The 21549-nt window shown below is 37.1% G+C and overlaps 1 protein-coding gene across 1 annotated transcript; it reads left to right on the top strand.

Annotated features, from left to right (window-relative positions):
- Positions 1-9222: 9222 nt before the first annotated feature.
- Positions 9223-12082, top strand: LOC127083138 (MACPF domain-containing protein At1g14780). Its single transcript, XM_051023379.1, has 7 exons — positions 9223-9730; positions 9817-10055; positions 10147-10351; positions 10453-10530; positions 10615-10798; positions 10906-11072; positions 11249-12082. The coding sequence occupies exons 1-7, from the start codon at positions 9464-9466 to the stop codon at positions 11951-11953; spliced, it is 1845 nt and encodes a 614-aa protein (XP_050879336.1). The 5' UTR covers positions 9223-9463; the 3' UTR covers positions 11954-12082.
- The last annotated feature ends 9467 nt before the right edge of the window (positions 12083-21549 follow it).

The following is a 21549-nucleotide window of genomic DNA, read 5'->3' as shown; positions in this document are numbered from 1 at the left end:
TTCGAGATCTTCCTTCTTCAACCTTTGCTCTACAGCTCTTTGCCCTTTTCCTCTTCTCTGCAGCTTCTCTGAGTTTCACGTAAAAACTTATTTTCCAAATGAACCCTATTTCCTTATTCCACTTATATATTTTCCAATAATAATTATTATTCCAAAATAATAACAATTATAATCCAATAATAATATTCCAATAATAAAATAACCCAATTATTCAATTAAATTAATATTATACTATTAACTCAATTTAAATAATTATTTTATTTTATTGGGGTGTTACATTTACCACCTCTCAAGAAAAAGAATTGAACTGCCTAGGTCTACCACCTCTCAAGGAAAAGAACAAGTGTCAAGTTTTACCACCTCTCAAGGCAAAGAATTGAATTGCCAAGGTTTACCACCTCACAAGGCAAAGAACAAGTGCCAAGATTTACCACCTATTTCATTCAAATCTTTCTTTGCCTTGTGAGGTGGTAAATCTTTGTCATACCCCAAACTTTTCCTACTTTTTTTATTTAATTCGCCTAGCTTATGGTTTTGTTCATTTGCATATTTTTTTTCTTTTTGATCATACATTCATCGACATTTGCGTTTGGTAACAAATTTAGGCCATGGGTTCGGTAATACTAGATTTAATCGGTTTAAATAAATTTTTGAGGTGGATATTATTTGATAATTATTCGGGTTTATTTCTCGTATTACTTGTAGTGGGAATCATATCTTTATTTGAGATTCATGGTTATCAGGGGGGATTGAAATAATCATCACTTAATTCAGAGGTTTGCTTGGATTCAAAGGAAAGGGGAAATTTGGAATAAAAGGAAGATTTCATTTATTTATTGAAAAATATCACTTCTCAAAAGTACTAAAAGTCATGGGTTAAGCCGCTCAAAATTCAAGCCAAAATTGGTAGAAAAATCAAGGCAAATGCATGAAAATTCGAATTAATTACTAGTGACTCTTTGCCTTACATCTTAACTTGGTATTTTTGCTAAACTCCAACACCATTGGTCTCTAACTACCCGTAACTACCTATTTCTCCACAAGCCATTCATTTACCTAATTACCCTTAACTACCATAACTTCTAAACTAACATAAAAATTCCAAACAAACACAAATCTCAACTTCCATTTTTTCACTCAATCCTAGCCACTCTTAATTATTAATCATATGGTTGAAATTGATGATCTACAACTTGAGCTTATATTAATTTCTAACCATTGATAAAACTAATACTTGGATCACAATCCAAAGATGATCATTCACCTACCAAGTCTATATAAACATGTTATTTCTCATAATTTTGGCCTTAGCTAATATCACTAACCTAACTTAGAAAATTCACAATTAACCATTATTTTTCCATCATTTTTCTTCTATTATCTCTCAACTTCTCTCTCAATATTCATCTTCTCCCTCACCCTCACTAAAGTTCATTTTCATCATTATTTAAAATTTTACATTGAAGTTCTAAAATGGTGGAACTTGGTCATCAACAATTTCTATATTATCATCAACAATTATCAATCAACAATTCAAACATTATCATCAAAAATCACCCATTAACAATTTCTACAACAATCATCATCTAAAGTTTATCAAGATTTACCAACAATCATCATCCAAGATTCATCAATTCAAGCTTATCCATCAATATTCTACATTCATGATTCATCTTCTACATTCATTCATCAATCAAAATAATTATCAAAGCTTGAAAGTTAATTGCATTGATGGAGCTTATTCTTGAAGTATTTTAGGTTTCTTTTCGGCGCTCCGCTTTCAACGCTAACCGGAGCAAATCTCCGCTCCGTCGGTAATCCTTTATCTCTTCCACACCCTTGCCATGAATTATTGGATGTTTGTTGGTTGATTGATTTAAGCTACTGTTTTGGATTTGCTTATTAGATAATCACTTATTTTTGCATGGAACACATAAACTTGAAAATAGTTATTCTTTAATTCTTAACTATTATTAACATGTGAATATACCATTTGAATCGATTTTTCGCGCTGATCATGAATATATAATTAGTTTTTCGTTCCAATGTATATTTTAGCCAAACCGACTGATTCTTAATTGAATTTTTGTCCACTTTTGCTATTTTTTTCGATATAATTCGTAGTTTGTTTCGTAATTTGCAGTGTATATTTTATTTTTTGTGAAATTATAATTTCAACAATATATTAACTCGTCGAATTCGATTCAATTGATCGTTAAAAAAAATATATATATTCAAAGCTGTTTTTTTCGCGTTCCCTGCTACTACTGCATTTTATTTACTGCATAATACATAATATCTCAATTACTTACTGCATATTCATATTCATTATTATATTAACTTGTTATATTTTAAATATCATTATTATACTAACTACTTTTATTAGTACATTTTAGTTAGTTAGTTAAGAAAAATATACGATAGTATTTAATTAGATTTAATACGTTAGTTATTTAGTAATAAATACATACATTAGTAGCTTTAGTTAATGACACAGTAGTTTTAGATAGTTAAATAATATGTTAGCTTTAGTTAGGAGAATGTACATGTTGGTTTCTTAGGAAAAACATCAGTAGCCAGTAAGACTATATAATACATTTAGTTTAGAAACCACCACTAGCTTTAGCTAGATATGTAATATAGTAGTTCTAGATAGGAACTGATACACTAGTCTTAGACTATAACACATAAATACATTAGTTATAATGATATCCATTAGTCCTAGTCTAAGAAATTCATACTAGTTTTAGTTTAATAAATAAAATTAATTTTAGTTTAATAATAACCATTAGTGTTAGTTTAGTGAAAATGCTAGAATTAATTTCTCTTTTAATTAGTTTTAGTGATTATTGAATATGCTAGAAGTAGAATCAATGTATTAGTTGATTATTTTTGAGTAATTGATAAATCTTCTGTTGGTTCATATAATTAATTAATTAAATCTTTAATTAATTTTTTTTAATTCATGACTTAATAGCCCTTGATTGATTTAATTATTTGGTCAAATATACTTTGATCAAGTAATTAGATTAACAACTTTAAGACCTTTTAATATGACATTCTCATGAATAATTGCATGTTCCCTTAACTTAGGTTTGTATAGAATTCAACTGGTATAATCTGTCTGATCAATTTATTAGATTTATTGTGTACTTAATTCAACTAGTATTTTTCACTTCCATTGATTGTGTTGATCAAAGTTTACTTTGACCAACCAAATTCTTTGCAATGTGCTTAATTCCTCAAGCCTATTCAAGTGATCAAAAGACCATTGATCACTTATTATGGCAAGTATATCGTGCTCAAGCTATTTTGGATATGCTGAATGTCAGGATCTCCAGACTTCAAGGTTCAAAGGCAATGTCAAGACTTCAAGTCAACACCAGTCAAGCATAGCTAACAGAGTGAACTATTTCTCAAGCACAACAAAGGTATCAACACTTGGCAAGTGTGATTCAAATTGTATGTCATGAGCCTTAAGTAATGAAGAATGATGAGACAATGTTTCTTTTACCCTTGTCTATAGTGACTTTGCGTACAGAGCGTAGGCCCTAGCTATTCAAAGCATTCTCCCTCACTCATAGACTTTAGCACAATTCGTATCAAACAATTGTCAAGTCTTCTCAATACAACAAACAACATGGCATCATCAAGACCAATATTCAGGATCTTCTCAATAACCAGAAGCCTCTAACAACACTCGTCAATTATGATAAGAGTTACACGTTGTGAGCCTTAAGTAATGAGGAATGATGAGACGAAGTTTCTCCTAGCCTTGTCTTGAGTGACTTTGCGTACGGGGCGTAGGCCCTAGCTATTCAAAGCACTCTCCCTCATTCATAGATTTTAGTATAATTTGAATCATGTAATTGACAAGTTTTCTTCAAGCAAGCATAAATCTTTCAACACTTCAATAATGGAGCACCTTTGCTATTAGAAACTTGTGGTTATACACCCTCTTTCAATCAATTATTTGCCTTGTAAGGTGATAAACTTTGACACTATCCTTGAAAGGTGATAAACCTTGGCAATTCAATTTAGTTCTTTTCCCTGAGAGTCATGGACTCTAGCACCTGTTTCTCTTTGCCTTGTAAGGTGGTAAACCTTGGCACTTGCCTAGCAAGATGATAAACCTTGGCACTTTTTCTTCTCCTTGTAAGGTGATAAACCTTGGCAATTCAATTTAGTTCTTTTCCCTGAGAGTCATGGACTCTGACATCTGATTCTCTTCGCCATGTAAGGTGATTAACCTTGGCATTACAATTCAGTTCCTTGACATCATCAGTTTTAAACTTTGGCAGCGATACCTTACCTAGAAGGTTGTGAACCTTGACACTCTTTTTCCAGCCTTGAAGGGTAGTGTACCTTTGGCAAATCAATCTCGTTTCCTTTTGTTTCATCCGTAGTAGGCTGAACTACGATTGCTCTGATTTTCTCATTGCACGATGAGAATACGTAGGCACGAGGGTTCGAATCCTCCATGAGCATACTTATTTATTCCTCCCGCCTTAGGGCACCATTCATATCTTTCACTATCCATTATCCACCTTCAATCATAAACCGTTCACCTAGTGACGTACTGTTTCTTTGAAACTGAAATACAGTTTTCTTTGGATATCCATATACACCATTTTAGGACCATATAGTGGAAAATCCACATTTGTACCTAGAGTTGTTTGGCTTGTACCCAAAGATTTAATTCTTCTTTTTCGGCCCAACCATATAGTGATACCATGCCTTAGGTCCCTCACTTGTGGTTTGTGCCACCTTCCCTCTATGGTACAAATTCCATGTCTCCTATGGATTCCAATGTATACCCTGACCTTTGGTTTCAAATTATACCTCTTTAGTTGCTTGTTACCAAATATTCAATTATGTGACTTTGGTCATTCATTCCATTCATCTCCATGATACATTCATATTCTACATTCATTCACTTCAGGTGATATACCCTATTCTTTGAGACAAATACAATATCCCTTTGAGATCTATCTCGTACTCCCCTGTGAACCAAGAGATGTTTGTGCTATGAAACCAAACACTTAATTCGTTTCTTTTCGGTTATTCTAATACAGTTATACCATGCTGTAGGCCCCTCACTTGTTGGTTTATACCAGTTTTACTCTTGGGTTCATATTTGACCCCTTTTTGGAGTTCAAATCAGATAATCCTTTGGTTTAGACCATATCAGTTATGACTCTTCTTTCACCTCATACCACTAGTTCTTTGAACTACAGAGCTCTAAATTCCTCATTGCACTATGAGGATACATAGGCATGAGGGCCCCAATCCTCACCGAGCACTTTATCTATTTCTTTTCCTTTTCCCCTTATTCTTTTGCGAGCAATCTTTAGTTATCACACTCATTCGAGCAAGAACAATTAGAACGGTTCCCATGGAGTACCATGGTTGTTAGGGGTGCTAATACCTTCCCCTTACATAACCGACTTCCTTACCTAACATATCTCTTTCTCTCAGGTTTTATCGATATTTTCCCTTTCCTTCGGGAATAAATAAAGTTCGATGACGACTTTGTTGTATGTTCGAGCGTGCGATGCATTCGAGTATATTTCCGCTAGCTTCAGTAAGTTGTGGTTCTGTTGTATTTGAGATCATTAGTATTGATAATTATGTATTTAAGTGTTTTTTAGTTTTGATATTTCGATTACGTGTGCTTTTTGTATCAATTCGATTTTGGACTCTATGCTGGACTTTTGTTAGTTTTATACATGTAATGAGTATGTAATCATGTAAATATTTGGAATGTGTGATATTGGCTTTTGTTTATTATTGAACTGAAATTGGATCCGAGCATATTACGTGTGTTTGGTTTTGTTTTGTTTGTCCACATACGTTACATACATTTTGTTTCGATTGCAATGAGCGTATTCCGCATTATCATATTGATGGCTGGTTCTCTTTTGTTTACTTGCAACATTTCGATTCTATTATCGTCACATTTAACTCATATATGTACACGCTTTTGGTAGTTCGACGTAGCGTCAATTCACGTTTGCTTTTGCTACTTGGCGTTTCGTCACGTGACGTTACTTTTCATTATAATACGATACGTTGCGTTATGTGTTGTTTGTGTTTCATTTCGATTGCGATGATCACGTTTCACACCAGCAGCTTGCTGTTTGATTCGTGCTAGCAAGCGACATTTTAATTTTATTGCATTTAAATCAGATTTAAAATATGCGTTGGCAACTTCGTATTGCACGTCTTCGCGTTACATGAACTCAATTCGCGTTCTTGCGTTGCGTTTAATTTAACACACACACAATTACCTTTCGATTCATTTGTGATGAATATATGTTGGTCAAGATGTTATGTGCACATTGTTGTCCTATCATTTTGCTGAGTGTGTGTGCGCGATATTGCGTTTCGTATGATTTGCAGTATTAATTTGCGCGTGAGAACTCACGACCTTGCGTTAATTCGTGCGTTAACTTTCGCGACGTTAGAATTCCCGCTCCTTGTTAGAATTCACGTCATCATATTACAAAACCATTTCAAAACCGTTAGAATTTGCAACCTTCTATCTCAATTCGCGCGTCTCATTTATTTCAAAACCATTTCAAAACCAAAATCAAACCATTTTCTAACGTGAATCACAACGTTTGATCAATATCAAGTTCTTTTTCCGAAATAAAACCAAAGCCATTTAATTTAATTAAACTTCAAATATTTTTATAAAAGTGGATGAAAAAGGACTAGTTTGGCGTATGCTTCTCTTTTCTCTGAGTACTTGGACGTCAGTTGTATAGCTTGTGTTCCAACAACTTATTGTCTTTAAAAGTTTCTAATCTGTTTTGCATCAAAATTTTCTCGCAATAAAAATGGATGAAAAAGGACTAGTTAGGCACATGTCTCTCTTTTCCCCGAGTACTTGGGCGCATGCTATATAACTTGCCTTCCAAGTACTTGTCAAGATGATTCTAATTCATAATTAAATATTTTTTGCAAATAATTTGGATGAAAAAATGACTAGTTAGGTGTATGCCTCTCTTTTTCCCGAGAATTTGGATACCTGCTGTATAGTTTGACTATCTGAATATTCGTCATCTTCTTAAAAACAATTCAACCCATCAAACTATCTTTTTCTCGCCTCCGCGCAATCGAAAACCTTTCACAAGCGAACAATGTTTTATCCGTTCTAGCGCGACACAATCAAATGCTTAAGCCTCCCTCGCGAGCATACAAGCAACGTTTAATCGCTAGAATGCGACCTAAACATTTGTTCACTAAAAATCGACCAACAAATACATGAATTTCTACCAAGAACTACATAGCTTTGAGTTATCAATCACACCTAGGGATATGTTGGAGCAAGATTCAACGTCTTGTCAAACATTATAATAAAAAATCCAAAAACATCTTTACCTTGCCCACGCGTTGCTTTGAATTCCTCATTGCACTTGAGGATACGTAGGAGTAAGACTTCCAATCTTGCCAAACACCCTAATAAAAAACTTATTATTTTTAGTGATTTTCTTTTTTCTTTTCAAACTTTTAAATAATTAGAAGAAAACAATAACGAAAACTAACATTCTATTCGCAAATCTAACTAAATGGTTCCCGTTGAGTACAATAGATGTGAGAGGTGCTAATATCTTCCCATCGCATAACCGACTCTCGAACCGAATTTAATTGCGATGATCATTTTTTTTTTTGGGATTTATCGATATTTTCTCTTTTCTTTTGAAATCAATAAAGTTTAGAGGCGACTTATATCACCTCGAACATGCAAATGTCCATGATTATTTTTTACACCGTGACATCTTGCTTTGACAGTTATTTCCAATATCTAATTTGTGTTTTAAATACGTCAGTATTTTAAAATCCAAAATTAAAAGTTATTTTTTGAATTTATGTATAATGCAAGAGTAATACACGAGGTGTCATGATTAACCCCGATAATTTTCCTTGTGTTAGGTAGTCTAACATATTAACATTAACAAGTGTTCATTGTTGTCTTTTGTCTCAGTATAATGAGTTGTGAAATTTGAGATTGGGTCATAGACCAATGCCTCTTTATTATCAAGTTCATGATCTTATTCCCTTTATCGTAAAATATTTATCGCATTTTGTAAAATTATTAGTATTAAAATAAGTGTTGGATTTTAGTTTAAAATGTAATTCTAATGTTTATCTTTCAACTATGCTCTCTAATTAATAGTTTTAATTTATTATTTTTTTATTCGGTATTTATGATAATTCGAATATACGAATAATAAATAAGGATAATTTGATAAAAATATAATTTTCTTTTATATTTATTATATTTTCTTAATATATTAAAATAAGAATATTTATTTATTTATTATATTTTTTTAATAGTAAACCGGATAATTATTTTAAGGCGGAGATACTAATTCTTATTTCATGAATGCTATGTTTACACCACATTTTTACACAATACTCATCGTATTTATAAGGTGAACAATGTTTTTTTATATAAATAAAATATAATATTTGTAAAAAAAATATTATTTTTAATATAATTTTTTTAACATAAATTTAAAATTTATTATTAACCAATTTTATTATTACATTAACCATAAAAATATATGTTATTAACCACTTATATATATATATATATATATATATATATATATATATATAGAGAGAGAGAGAGAGAGAGAGAGAGAGAGAGAGAGAGAGAGAGAGAGAGAGAGAGAGAGAGAGAGAGAGAGAGAGAGAGAGAGAGGAGAGAGAGAGAGAGAGAGAGAGAGAGAGAGAGAGAGAGAGAGAGAGAGAGAGAGAGAGAGAGAGAGAGAGAGAGAGAGATTTTATATATATATATATATATATATATATATATATTTATAAATATTATTATTTTATTAAAAAATAAAAAATACTGTTCACCGTGGAAGAATATTATTTCTGTTATGTCATGCCTCTTCATTCATTATCGATGTTGACAATGATATTATACTTTAAACTCAACACTTTTTATATGAATATTTTAAATATTTACTTTTGAGTTTCTTGCACCTTAATCTATTAACTTTGCGGCGTGGCACTCCTGTCCCTTACAAATGTTCAAACCTTGTCTGCAGTACCTAATTACTTCACCTCCTTCCTCGAAGCTTCATTGGATTCGATATATATACTAGTACACATTCATGTTGTTGAAATTCTAACAAATAATTAATACTCTTGCCTCTTCAACATTTATTGACTTTTCCATTCAATATTTTTCATTGACTTTTGTCAAATTATTCCGCTCTATTCGGATATTTGTAACACTTTTTGACTATTATATATTTTTTTTCTCTTATTACAAATTTGAGAAAATCAAATCAGTGCTCGCTGTGACATTGAAATTAATTACCAGAACTGGTCCATAGTCAAACCAACCGCTCGCACTAAGTCACGTTTGGCAACCAATTTGATACATACGTGATCAATGATATAACAAGCTATTGAATTTTCATTATTGTAGTTGGTGAAAATGGAAGATGAGGGTAGTTTGATGATGTTTCCAATGGAGAAGAGAGCTTTGGAGTGTGTTGGTAAAGGTTTTGATCTAACAAGTGATTTTCGAATGAAATTCGCAAAGGGATTGATAAATGGTGGAAGGTTAGTGGTGGTTGATGAAGTAAACAAGAGAGATGTTATGGTTCCTGGTGGAGTTATCATTCCTGATGTTTCCGAGGATATTCGATTCGACAAAGGCGATCGTGTTCGGTTCAAATCAGATGTTCTTCCATTCAATCAGGTGTTGTCTTGTTTTCTTTTGACAGCTATCTTTTCTTGATGCTGTTGTTATTGTTTGTGTTGTAAATAGTCTTAGAATCATTGCAGATGTCTGAAATGCTTAACCAGAAATCAGCCATACAAGGAAAAATTCCTTCGGGCTATTTCAACGCGGTGTTTGATTTAAGTGGCGACTGGTTTCGCGACGCGCAAGAGATTAAATCTCTTGCTTTTGATGGTTACTTCATTTCTCTTTACTATTTGCACTTGACTGCTTCACACATGAAACTTCAAGAGGAAGTTAAAAAGTCTGTTCCAGCACAGTGGGATCCAGCTTCTTTGTCCAGGTAAGCGCAACCGCAATGCCGCATCGATAATTTCGGGATTATGAATGTTGCATGATTTACCATAATGTTGCTGATGAGTTTAGTTAGGCAGGTTTATTGTGACATATGGTACACACATAATAGTAGGCATGGCTGTTGGAGGACAAGATGTAATATGTGTCAAACAAAAACATTCTTCAAAGGTTCCTCCTAGTGATCTCAGAAGACATTTAGAGGACTTGGGAGATTTTCTATTTTCAGATTTAAGAAGCCCTTCTCTACTCGAGAGGAAGACAAGATTAGAAGACAAACAAAAAGTAAGTATATTTCTTACTTAATATTGAGAAAAGATACAAAAAAATACTAACATAGCAACTAATGTACTATGTTACTTATCTATTGATGCAATCTTTGTTAGGTTCCAGAAGTTTTTAACCGAGTGATGCAATCGAGCACGACGCAGTTCACAAGTATTTCGGAAACATCAAGCAAAGATGTAAGTCACAAAAAGAGAAATATTTGGCATTTGATAATTTGAAGTAATGAATAAAGTTTCTAAACTGTTGTTTTTATGGAATAGGGCCTCACTATTATTTGCTCGAAAAGAGGAGGAGATGTGTTTAAGCACAGTCACTCAAGTTGGCTCCAAACAATGGCTTCTAGTCCTGAAGCAATCCATTTCAAGTTTGTTCCTATTTCGTCGCTTCTCACCGGAATTCCTGGAAGTGGCTATCTTAGTCATGCAATCAATTTATATTTAAGATGTAAATTCTTCTCTCTCAGATTGAATCATAATGTATTTTTGAGAAGCTCTAAAATCAAAGTTTACTTAAGGTCACACCACTTCATTGGATTTGCTTTTTCGTTGCAGATAAGCCCTCTCAGGAGGACTTACAATATTTCTTGGAGTTTCAAATTCCCAGAGAATGGGCACCCATGTTTTCTGAGCTTCCTCTGAGGCATCAAAGGAAAAAACCTCATTCTCCTCCCCTGCAATTTAGTTTCATGTCTCCAAAGCTTCACATAAACTCTACACAGGTAATTTTAACCGCCCCCTTCTAACGCGTATGACATGTGTTCGACTTTACTCTTAAAATATTCGAGTTTACATAATGATTCATGATTCATGATCTCAAGTTATCATCTCTTTAGGCTTTATTGTTATGATTTACGATTCATTGTTAAAGATGACATTTTGATATAAATTATATCAGGTAGTAAGTGAACGGAAACCTGTGGTTGGTCTCCGATTATACTTGGAGGGAAGGAAATGTGATAAACTTGCAATACATATACATCATCTTTCAAGCCTCCCAAATACAATGACCATCTCTTCAACCACGACCACGACTATGTGGCGAGGATCTGACAACGATGAATCCAGTGACCAATTCGCGGAACCAATAAGATGCAAGAGATTCGCGCACGTGTGCACCTCAGTGGTTAAGTATGACCCTAACTGGTTGCACGAATCGAATTCAACCTCAACCGGTGTTTATATCGTGACCGGTGCTCAGCTCATTAGCAAAGGAAGTTGGCCGAAGAATATGCTTCATTTGCGACTTCTCTTCACTCACATACCAAATTGCAGCATCAGGAAAACCGAATGGGCTGCTGCACCAGAAGCTTCTAGAAAATCGTCTTTCTTCACGAATCTGAGCACAACATTTTCATTCACACAACAAAGTGTTACTGCTACACAGAAACAGGCTGCTCCAACTGCCCTTAACTCTGGTGTTTATCCGGATGGTCCGCCCGTGCCCGTTCGTTCCGCTAAAATGCTTAAATACGTGGAGACGGGCGAGGTTATGCGTGGCCCGCACGATGCGCCCGGGCATTGGTTGGTAATTGCTGCTAAGCTTGTGACAGAAGGTGGTAAAATAGGATTACAGGTAAAGTTTGCATTGTTAGATTACTAGTGATATGTAGTAATATGTAAATGTAATTTTTTGATGAACTATGATACAGATTATATGATAGTTTTGTACAGTATACAAAATGAGTGGGAATGATTGAGTTTTCCTAATACAAAAATATTTTTTTTGGCTATTCTGAATTCATGCATTTTAATACTTTGCAATCAAGAATTATTAAAATACAACACTTAGTATTACGAATCATGCAACTTTACTTGGAAAGAAAGGAATGTTAAAGGATTTCCAACACTTGGCTAAGGCTTGGGAATGAGAAAAACAGATTATCTAGAAAGAGATTCCATAATTGTCTACATGCACAATCATAAGTGGGACATTTAGATATACTCTCTCTTAATTACTAGTATGAAAAAGTGTACTTTTTAAATTCATTAAATAAAACAGATTTTAGAATAAAATTTACTGAAAATTTTTTAAAGGGACAAAATAAAATTTAAGATATTTGTAGAGATCAAAAATATGTTTAACCTATATTTTATTTAATGGTTACCATCTTAATAGATCCAATATCTTGTACATTCAGGGAAACTAAATCAAATTCCCTTTCGTAATCATATTCATATTCATATAATCTAATCCGTAAAAAAAATGGTGGGCATAAATACTTTTTTTTTTCAACAATCAAATATATATGTTGTCATAAATGGTCTAAATTCAACTGTTTCCCCTTTTCTTTCTACAGTTTTATCTCTAAATTAAAAAAAAAAATAGAATGGAAAAAGTGAAATAATTCAACCTGTCATACCCAAAATTTGCCCATTGATACTACAAAGCATTTTCCAAGATCCTCTGACTTGATCTGCAAGGCACTGATATCAAATGGACAAAAGCCCAGCTCACAACAGGTCTAATCCAAAGTGGCCCAAAATAGCTTGCTCGCTAGGCGAGCAAATCCTTCGCCTAGCGAATATCTCAGCATGTCACTCGCCCAGCGAAGCATCAGGTCCAGAAAAAGCCCAAACCTAGCTTGCTCGCTAGGCGAGCAATTCCTTCGCCTAGCGAAGCTTGCGAGAATTTGAATTTTTGGACCTCACTTTAAGCCCATTAGGTCACTACTACCATTACTATAAATACCTACTCCTCTGCCACGAAAAAAAGACACACAGAGACGGACTCACTCACCCGGAGACACTCACACAGAGATCCCGAGAAAACCCTAGCACCGAAACCCTGCTGGTCCAAAGAGTTCAGAAGGCGGAAACCCTGAAGGCCGCTTACCCGCTCCGAAGCTACCGTCGCCCAACTCAATCCGGCTCGCCAATTCAAGGTTGCAACTCGATTTGCAAACAGGTTTGCCTCACTATTATCGCTTTAGTTTCTTAATTGGCATATGATATCACTTTAGGGTCTTAATCTACACATGATTATCACTTTGTGTCCTTATTTTGCACGCGGTACCACTTTAGTGTCTTAATTTGCATATGATATCGTTTTGTACTCTCATTTGGCATACGGTATCACTTCATGTTCTTAATTGGTGGAGGATATTATAATTGAATTCATAAATATTTTGGAGTTTTGCATGAGAATTTAAATGTGCTTGAATATTGTGAAACTGAACCATATAATTATGTGTTGGATGCCATAAGCCATGCTGCAGGTTGAGGTCCTAATGTTCTCAAATTTCAAACCCGTGGCCGCTCGCTAGCTCCTCGCTAGGCGAGCCCGCAGCGAGCCTTCGCTGAGCCTTCGCTAGGCGAAGCAGAGGCGACCAGGCCAGGGGCTGCTTTGCCCTTTTGCTGCCCATTTCATGTTTACCTGATGATAATCCTGCATTATTTGGCTTAAATTCCTGGCTGTTATATTTATCTTATGGTGCAATTTCCAATTATATTTTATCTCGATGCTTTAATCCGTGTGTTCATGGTGTAAAGGCTAGCATACTTCCGAAGAAATAGCCGGCTAGGTACTCCGCTTTATGCATGGGAAGCTTTCATGGAGATGGATTCTAAATTGTTTCACTTTAATGTGAAGATTCATATTGATTGCCTAATTAATTTTAATGTAGTGATCCTTAATGTGTTGATTTTAATGTATCGATTTAAGGCGGTATCACCATAATTACCTAATGAACTTAAAACATGGACTTTAAATAAATGATATCGGACCTCTCTTTATTACCCCACAATTTCGATATTACGGTCATGTCCCGCGAATATGGGGATATCCTTAGCAAAGACCCTTCGGTAAAATCATCATAGTCCCTCGGACGTTGCCTTCGAAAATACCATTTTTGTCCCTCGATGACCCTTCGGTATAGCCTACGGTTAAATGATGATAGTCCCTTCGAATGCTAAGGTATCCTCACAACTGTTGCCTTCAATGACCTATCGATGACCCTACGATGACCCTTCTACATCCCCAGGATAAAACTACTTACTTCTCAATAGTAAGGACAGTTTTACCCTCATAAGGATGGGAAATGCCCGGAAAGACCTCGGACAGGTGTAACCTTAATTGCTCATTCATAATAAAAAATACTTTTCCCACCTCACACCTTTCAAACATCTTTTTTTAGAAAATCACCACTTAGCATACATCCGTACTAGGATCATTGCCGAGTTATATTTTTCTAAACTACTTTCAAAAAACTATACGAGATAACCACTTTGTATACATTCATGCAAGAATCATTACAAAGTTAAATTCTCGTTTTCAAAACATTTTTCATACATTTCTCAACCACTTTTTTCAAACAAGGAAAACATAAATGATTGAGCAATTAAGAGCCCATGGATAACCATGGATACAAAGGGTGCTAATACCTTCCCTTTGTATAAAGTACCTCCCGAACCTAAGAATCTAAATTAAGGTCTTTCCTGTTCTTTTCCGCCTTTCCTTATGGGATAAAAGAAAAGTCGGTGGCGACTCTTGCTAACCGCGACATTGCGATTACAAATCCAATAAGGTCCAGTTCACCGTATGACAGAACTGGCGACTCTGCTGGGGACGATAAAGAGAGGTCCACCTTAAAAATCATTTATGTTTGAATTTGTTCTTTCGTTTTAAGGGATTGTCTGAGTGAAAGATCCTACACCCGGATCTAGTGTACCTTAGGTAAGTAGCAATAGATCATCGCGACTATCCGGCGTATACTGGAATGGTCAAAATGATGGCTACGGTTAATGTGGCGCTTTGGTTGTCCTGATGTTCCTCATGTTACTTGAGGAAAAATTTGGCTTCCGCGTGGTGTCATCAAAGCATTAACCAGACCTTTAGAACCCTAATTGACTCATCCTAGCCATTAGAAAGTAGTGAGATAACTGGCTTCGGGTCCGACTGAGGTTGGTTGATACTCGATACTACACTCTTTGAGATTGGACTTTAGGGAAGCTTCGGTCAACCACTTGGCGTTGCACTGAAGTGGACTTAAAGAAAGGTCGATGATCTGAGATCCTTCTAGAACCCGGTTACTATTCTAGGACAGGTTGAACCAACCAAACTTCAGTGGGGAGGGTACTTACCTATGGAACTCATGCAAGCCTTAAAACCTAGGAATAATTGTTGTGTGACATGCTTGTGCTTGCATAACATCATGACATCATAACATTGTACTAACCATTTCAAGGACTTAGGGATTTAACTTTGCTCTGTTTTGTATAAAAATAAAAAAATATAAAAAAAATATAAAAAAAAAAAAAACAAAAAAAAGTTTCCTTTTTTGGTAGTTTATGCAAAGTTAAGGTCCAAAAGTCCTTGAAAACATTTCATGCATTGCATAGCATAACATAGCATAACAGGTACTCTAAAGGGATCAATGTTCTCACGGTTTTCCTCCAAACAGAAAAATGGACCTCGAACAAGTTGTCAAAGATCTCCAGGCTCAGAATGCTCAACTCCAGAAGATGATCTTGAACTTATCCAGGGGGCAGGAGGAACTGAAGGCTCTCTTGCTCGAAAAGAAGAAATATAAGAAATCTGTGAGGCACATTAACCCGGGAAGAAGGCAGTTTACCAAGATCAATATGACTTTAATACAGGCACTGCAGGGTATGCTAAAGGCAAATTTGATTACCCTCAGAGATCCTCCTGCGAAACCCAACACTACTTCTCCTTGTTATAATCCCAATGCCAGGTGTGCCTATCACTCCGATAGCCCCGGGCATGATACAAACGATTGTTGGTCGTTGAAGAACAAAATTCAGGATATGATCGACGCCGGAGAATTTGAATTTGATCCGCCTGAGACTCCTAATGTCATCACTGCCCCTCCGCCTAATCATGACGAGACTGTCAATGCTGTGGAAGATACTGATAACGATTATGACTTGGATAGCTGGATTTTCCCAACAATTGGTGACGGACTCAATAATGGGAAGGCTGAAGACATTATCCCGATTTCCTTTAGTCAGGAGTAATTGTTATTGCTATTTTTGTGGTTCCAAGCATTGTGTCTATACCCGGGGCATAATAGCTAATTTTAAGGGTTTTGTCATTTTCATAAGCATATTCATATTCAATAAATCAATGGACTTTTTGCATTCAAATATTGCGCTCTTTATCTTTCTTGTCTTCTTTTAAAACAAGCTATGTTTTCTTGCACACACGCACGTAACAATTTTCCGATCCACATCCACTCTGGATCCTGTTGATAATAGTTCTGCTACTGTTCATTATGACTTTGAAAATCCGATCCACCAAGCCGAGGATGGAAGTGAGGAGGATTGTGAAGTCCCTGGAGAACTCGCCAGACTGGTACTACAAGAGGAAAAGACCATACAGCCGCAGGAGGAGTCAATGGAAATTGCAATGGGTACTGAAACAGACCAGAAAGAAGTCAGAGGTTTCTTGGGGGCACTCGAATTACATTGTCCGATTCATCCCGCACTTGACTGCAACTTGCAAACCCATCTTCAAATTACCAAAAAAGAAAAATCAAGAGATGGTATGGAATGATGAATGACAAAATCAAGAAATATCTCCAAGAACCTCCAATTCTAATGCTACCAGTTGAAGGAAGACCTCTAATCATGTATTTGACCGTGTTAGAAAATTCAATAGGGTGTGCTGGGGCAACATGACGAGTCTGGTCGAAAAGAGCATGCCATACACTGCCTTAGCAAAAGGTACCGACTGTGAAACAAGATACTCACAGCTCGAGAAAGCTTGCTACGCTTTGGCCTAGGCTGCTCGCCGACTAAGACAGTATATGTTGAATCATACCACTTTATTGATTTCTAAGATGGATTCTATCAAATATACACTTGAGAAACCTGCTGTCTCCTGAGAGAGTTATCACTGATGATGGTACTAAACTGAACTCTGCACGCAGTTCAAAATTAAACACCATAGCTCTTCTCCGTACCGGCCAAAGATGAATGGCGCCGTGGAGGCTGCTAACAATATCAAGAATATAACAGTAACGCACAAAGACTGGCATGAGATGTTACCTTTTGCTCTTCATGGTTACCGCACTTCGACAGGGGCAACCCCTTTCTCTTTAGTCTATGGAATGGAAGTTCAGATTCCCTCTCTAAGAATTGTGAAAGATGCAGGCTTAGATGAGGATGAATGGATTCAAACTCGACTCGATCAGATAAATCTGATTGATGAAAAGAGACTTGCGGCTGTTTGTCATAGGCAGGTATATCAGAAGCGCATGACCCAAGCATTTAACAAAAAGGTCAAGAGACAGGTGGACCAACTTGGCGCCTTGGTGGTCAAGCGTATCATTCTACCACAAGGTGATCCCAGAGGCAAATGGACTCCCACACACGAAGGGCCATTTGTAGTTAAGAAGGTATTCTCTGGTGGAGCCATGATACTTGCTACAATGGATGGCGAGGACTTCCCGCATCCTGTGAATGCTGACATAGTTAAAAAATACTACGCATAAAAGAGACCCGCTAGGTCGACGTACCTAGGCAAAAGTAAGGGCATCCCGGCGAACCAAAAGGGTTCGGGCAAAAATTAGGGATAAACATATAAAGACGTACACCCGGCAAGTCGAAAACCTGAAAAGGCGGCTTGGGCAAAAATGGGTATCCTGGTGGACTGAAAACCTGAAAAGGCGGTCCAGGCAAAAATTAGGGATTAAAGCGTATGACTATGCCCCGTTCTCTGTCTGCTCCAACCAAGTTCAAGGGACTGAACAAGCCAATCACTTTCATCCGACAGCAGGAGATGAGAGGCTTGAAGACATAATGACAGTAGTGGAATTAAAATCAACAGGACTTTTTCTGCATAGCTTTGTCTTCGTTTCTTGACGATTTCCTCTTACTAGGATTTCTGTCTCCTTGTACACAAATTGCCTGTTTATAGGCCCTCTTTCTAAATCAATACAATTCTGTTTCAAAAAAAAAATGCTTTTGTTTTACTTTCTCTGTTTTGATTGCGTAAACGTCCATTGATTTAATTTGAATTGATATATGCATTTGAATATGATCAATGTTTATCAAAATGCATGCATAAAATAGCAATGGCAGTTACTAAAAGACTTCAGGATCGAGGATGAGGTCTAACCAGGCTTTCCGACAAGTCCGGTTACAAATCCATTCCCCAACAAAAATCAGCTATTTCCCAGAAGAGGTTGGCATCGCCAGACAGACTGGTCATCTCTTCTACCCCCAGCCAGGCTCTGTTGAGTGTTTCCATCGTCAGACGGCAATCAAGTATCCCCCAGCTAAGAAAGGGTCATCAATACAAATATCACCGACCAGAAGACCGAGATTTATTCCCCCAGTAGAGTCCCCTGGAAGAACGTTTCAGACGCATAGTGTCTTCATTACATCATTTCACATCACATACCTACATACAATTTTCATTCCGCATCATATACATTACATCATTTCATAACATATACATGCATACAAAGCTCGCATTCATTCCAGACGCATAATTCACTCATTACATCACTTCACAGCACATGCATGCATACAACATTTGCATCTCATGCATCATGACATGGCATGAAGCTAACTTTATTTTTCAGGTTAATTATCCTCTAGATACAACCAACACAAAGGTCCATTCAGACGGACATCTTTATCAATTACATTCAAGACTCAACTATATCCCTCAGATACTGCCTAGCATATGGTACATTCCGAGGTGTAGTCTAGCGTACGACTACTTCCTTCTTCAGATACATCTTCCAGATCTGCTCCATGTCAACATCCATTCTGACATCCTCCCAACGATGGCATCTATAAGCCCATCCCAAATATTCATTGCAAATACAACATATACCAATACTATCAGATATAGCCTAGCATACGGTTCATTCTGATTCAGCTCAACATATAACTCCTTCCACTCAGATACGATCTAACGGACGATCCATTCTGATCTTCAACTACTCCAACACGGTCTAATGTACGACCCAGTTGGACCTTCACTTCTCAGGTACTGCCTAGTATATGGTCCATCCTGATTCATCTCAACACATGACTCCTTCAAATCTTCAAATACCACTCAAAGACAGTCTAATGTACGACCAAGTTAGACCTTCAAATCTTCAAATACCACTCAAATACAGTCTAATGTACGACCAAGTTAGACCAGATTCTGCTCAGTGACAGTCTAATGTACGACCAAGTTAGACCGTCAAGTCCTCGGATTCTGCCCAGATACAGTCTAATGTACGACCAAGTTAGACCCTCACTCCCTTTCTCAGGTGCTACCTTCGGACAGGTACATTCCTGAATGGTAGTCTGGTATACGACTACTCCCTTTCTCAGGTGCTACCTTCGGACAGGTACATTCCTGAATGGTAGTCTAGTATACGACTACTCCCTTTCTCAGGTGCTACCTTCGGACAGGTACATTCCTGAATGGTAGTCTAGTATACGGCTACTCCCTTTCTCAGGTGCTACCTTCGGACAGGTACATTCCTGAATGGTAGTCTGGTATACGGCTACTCCTTTTCTCAGGTGCTACCTTCGGACAGGTATATTCCTGAATGGTAGTCTAGTATACGACTACTCCCTTTCTCAGGTGCTACCTTCGGACAGGTACATTCCTGAATGGTAGTCTGGTATACGACTACTCCCTTTCTCAGGTGCTACCTTCGGACAGGTACATTCCTGAATGGTAGTCTAGTATACGACTACTCCCTTTCTCAGGTGCTACCTTCGGACAGGTACATTCCTGAATGGTAGTCGAGTATACGACTACTCCCTTTCTCAGGTGCTACCTTCGGACAGGTACATTCCTGAATGGTAGTCTGGTATACGACTACTCCCTTTCTCAGGTGCTACCTTCGGACAGGTACATTCCTGAATGGTAGTCTAGTATACGACTACTCCCTTTCTCAGGTGCTACCTTCGGACAGGTACATTCCTGAATGGTAGTCGAGTATACGGCTACTCCTTTTCTCAGGTGCTACCTTCGGACAGGTACATTCCTGAATGATAGTCTAGTATACGGCTACTCCCTTTCTCAGGTGCTACCTTCGGACAGGTACATTCCTGAATGGTAGTCTAGTATATGGCTACTCCTTTTCTCAGGTGCTACCTTCGGACAGGTACATTCCTGAATGGTAGTCTAGTATACGACTACTCCCTTTCTCAGGTGCTACCTTCGGACAGGTACATTCCTGAATGGTAGTCTGGTATACGACTACTCCCTTTCTCAGGTGCTACCTTCGGACAGGTACATTCCTGAATGGTAGTCTAGTATATGGCTACTCCTTTTCTCAGGTGCTACCTTCGGACAGGTACATTCCTGAATGGTAGTCTAGTATACGGCTACTCCCTTTCTCAGATGCTACCTTCGGACAGGTACATTCCTGAATGGTGGTCTGGCATACGACTACTCCCTTTTCAGCAGCTTCAGCCTAACGTACGGCTCATTCTGCAACTCAGATACGATCTAGCGTACGATCCATTCTGATCATTCATCCCCAGCAAAGTCATCCGCCTAATGAATAACTCACTCTGGTATTCGGACACGGTCTAATATAAGATCCATTCTGATCCCTTATCCCCAGCAGTGTATAACGTACTCTGACTCCCCAGCGAAGTCAACAGCATGATGGATGATTCACTATATGGTCTGATGTACGACCCGGTGTGACACCCATGTCTCCAGATATCGTCTAACGTACGACACAATCGGGAAATCTCCTCATCAAGTTTCCTGGATGGCATCTCTAAGCCCATCTCCATCAAGGCTAGCTCCTAATGGACAAGCGCAAATTTTTGGGGCATTCTAGTGTTCAATAATCTTTCACCTCCAGATCACGAACGGCACATACCATTCTATTCTCTCGGTTCAAGAATATTGAACAGGGGCAGCTGTCATACCCCAAAATTTGCCCATTGATACTACAAAGCATTTTCCAAGACCCTCTGACTTGATCTGCAAGGCACTGATATCAAATGGACAAAAGCCCAGCTCACAACAGGTCTAATCCAAAGTGGCCCAAAATAGCTTGCTCGCTAGGCGAGCAAATCCTTCGCCTAGCGAATATCTCAGCATGTCACTCGCCCAACGAAGCATCAGGTCCAGAAAAAGCCCAAACCTAGCTTGCTCGCTAGGCGAGCAATTCCTTCGCCTAGCGAAGCTTGCGAGAATTTGAATTTTTGGACCTCACTTTAAGCCCATTAGGTCACTACTACCATTACTATAAATACCTACTC

This window comes from Lathyrus oleraceus, chromosome 5 (genome assembly GCF_024323335.1).
Source record: "Lathyrus oleraceus cultivar Zhongwan6 chromosome 5, CAAS_Psat_ZW6_1.0, whole genome shotgun sequence".
Taxonomy (NCBI): Eukaryota; Viridiplantae; Streptophyta; class Magnoliopsida; order Fabales; family Fabaceae; genus Lathyrus; species Lathyrus oleraceus.
This window is presented reverse-complemented; position numbering and strand designations above follow the sequence as displayed.

Coding starts and splice junctions, on each gene's coding strand:
- LOC127083138 (XM_051023379.1), top strand. CDS start 9,464: ATGGAAGATGAGGGTAGTTTGATGATGTTTCCAATGGAGAAGAGAGCT. Junction 9,731..9,816: donor ATGTTCTTCCATTCAATCAG/GTGTTGTCTTGT, acceptor GAATCATTGCAG/ATGTCTGAAATGCTTAACCA. Junction 10,056..10,146: donor GATCCAGCTTCTTTGTCCAG/GTAAGCGCAACC, acceptor TTAGTTAGGCAG/GTTTATTGTGACATATGGTA.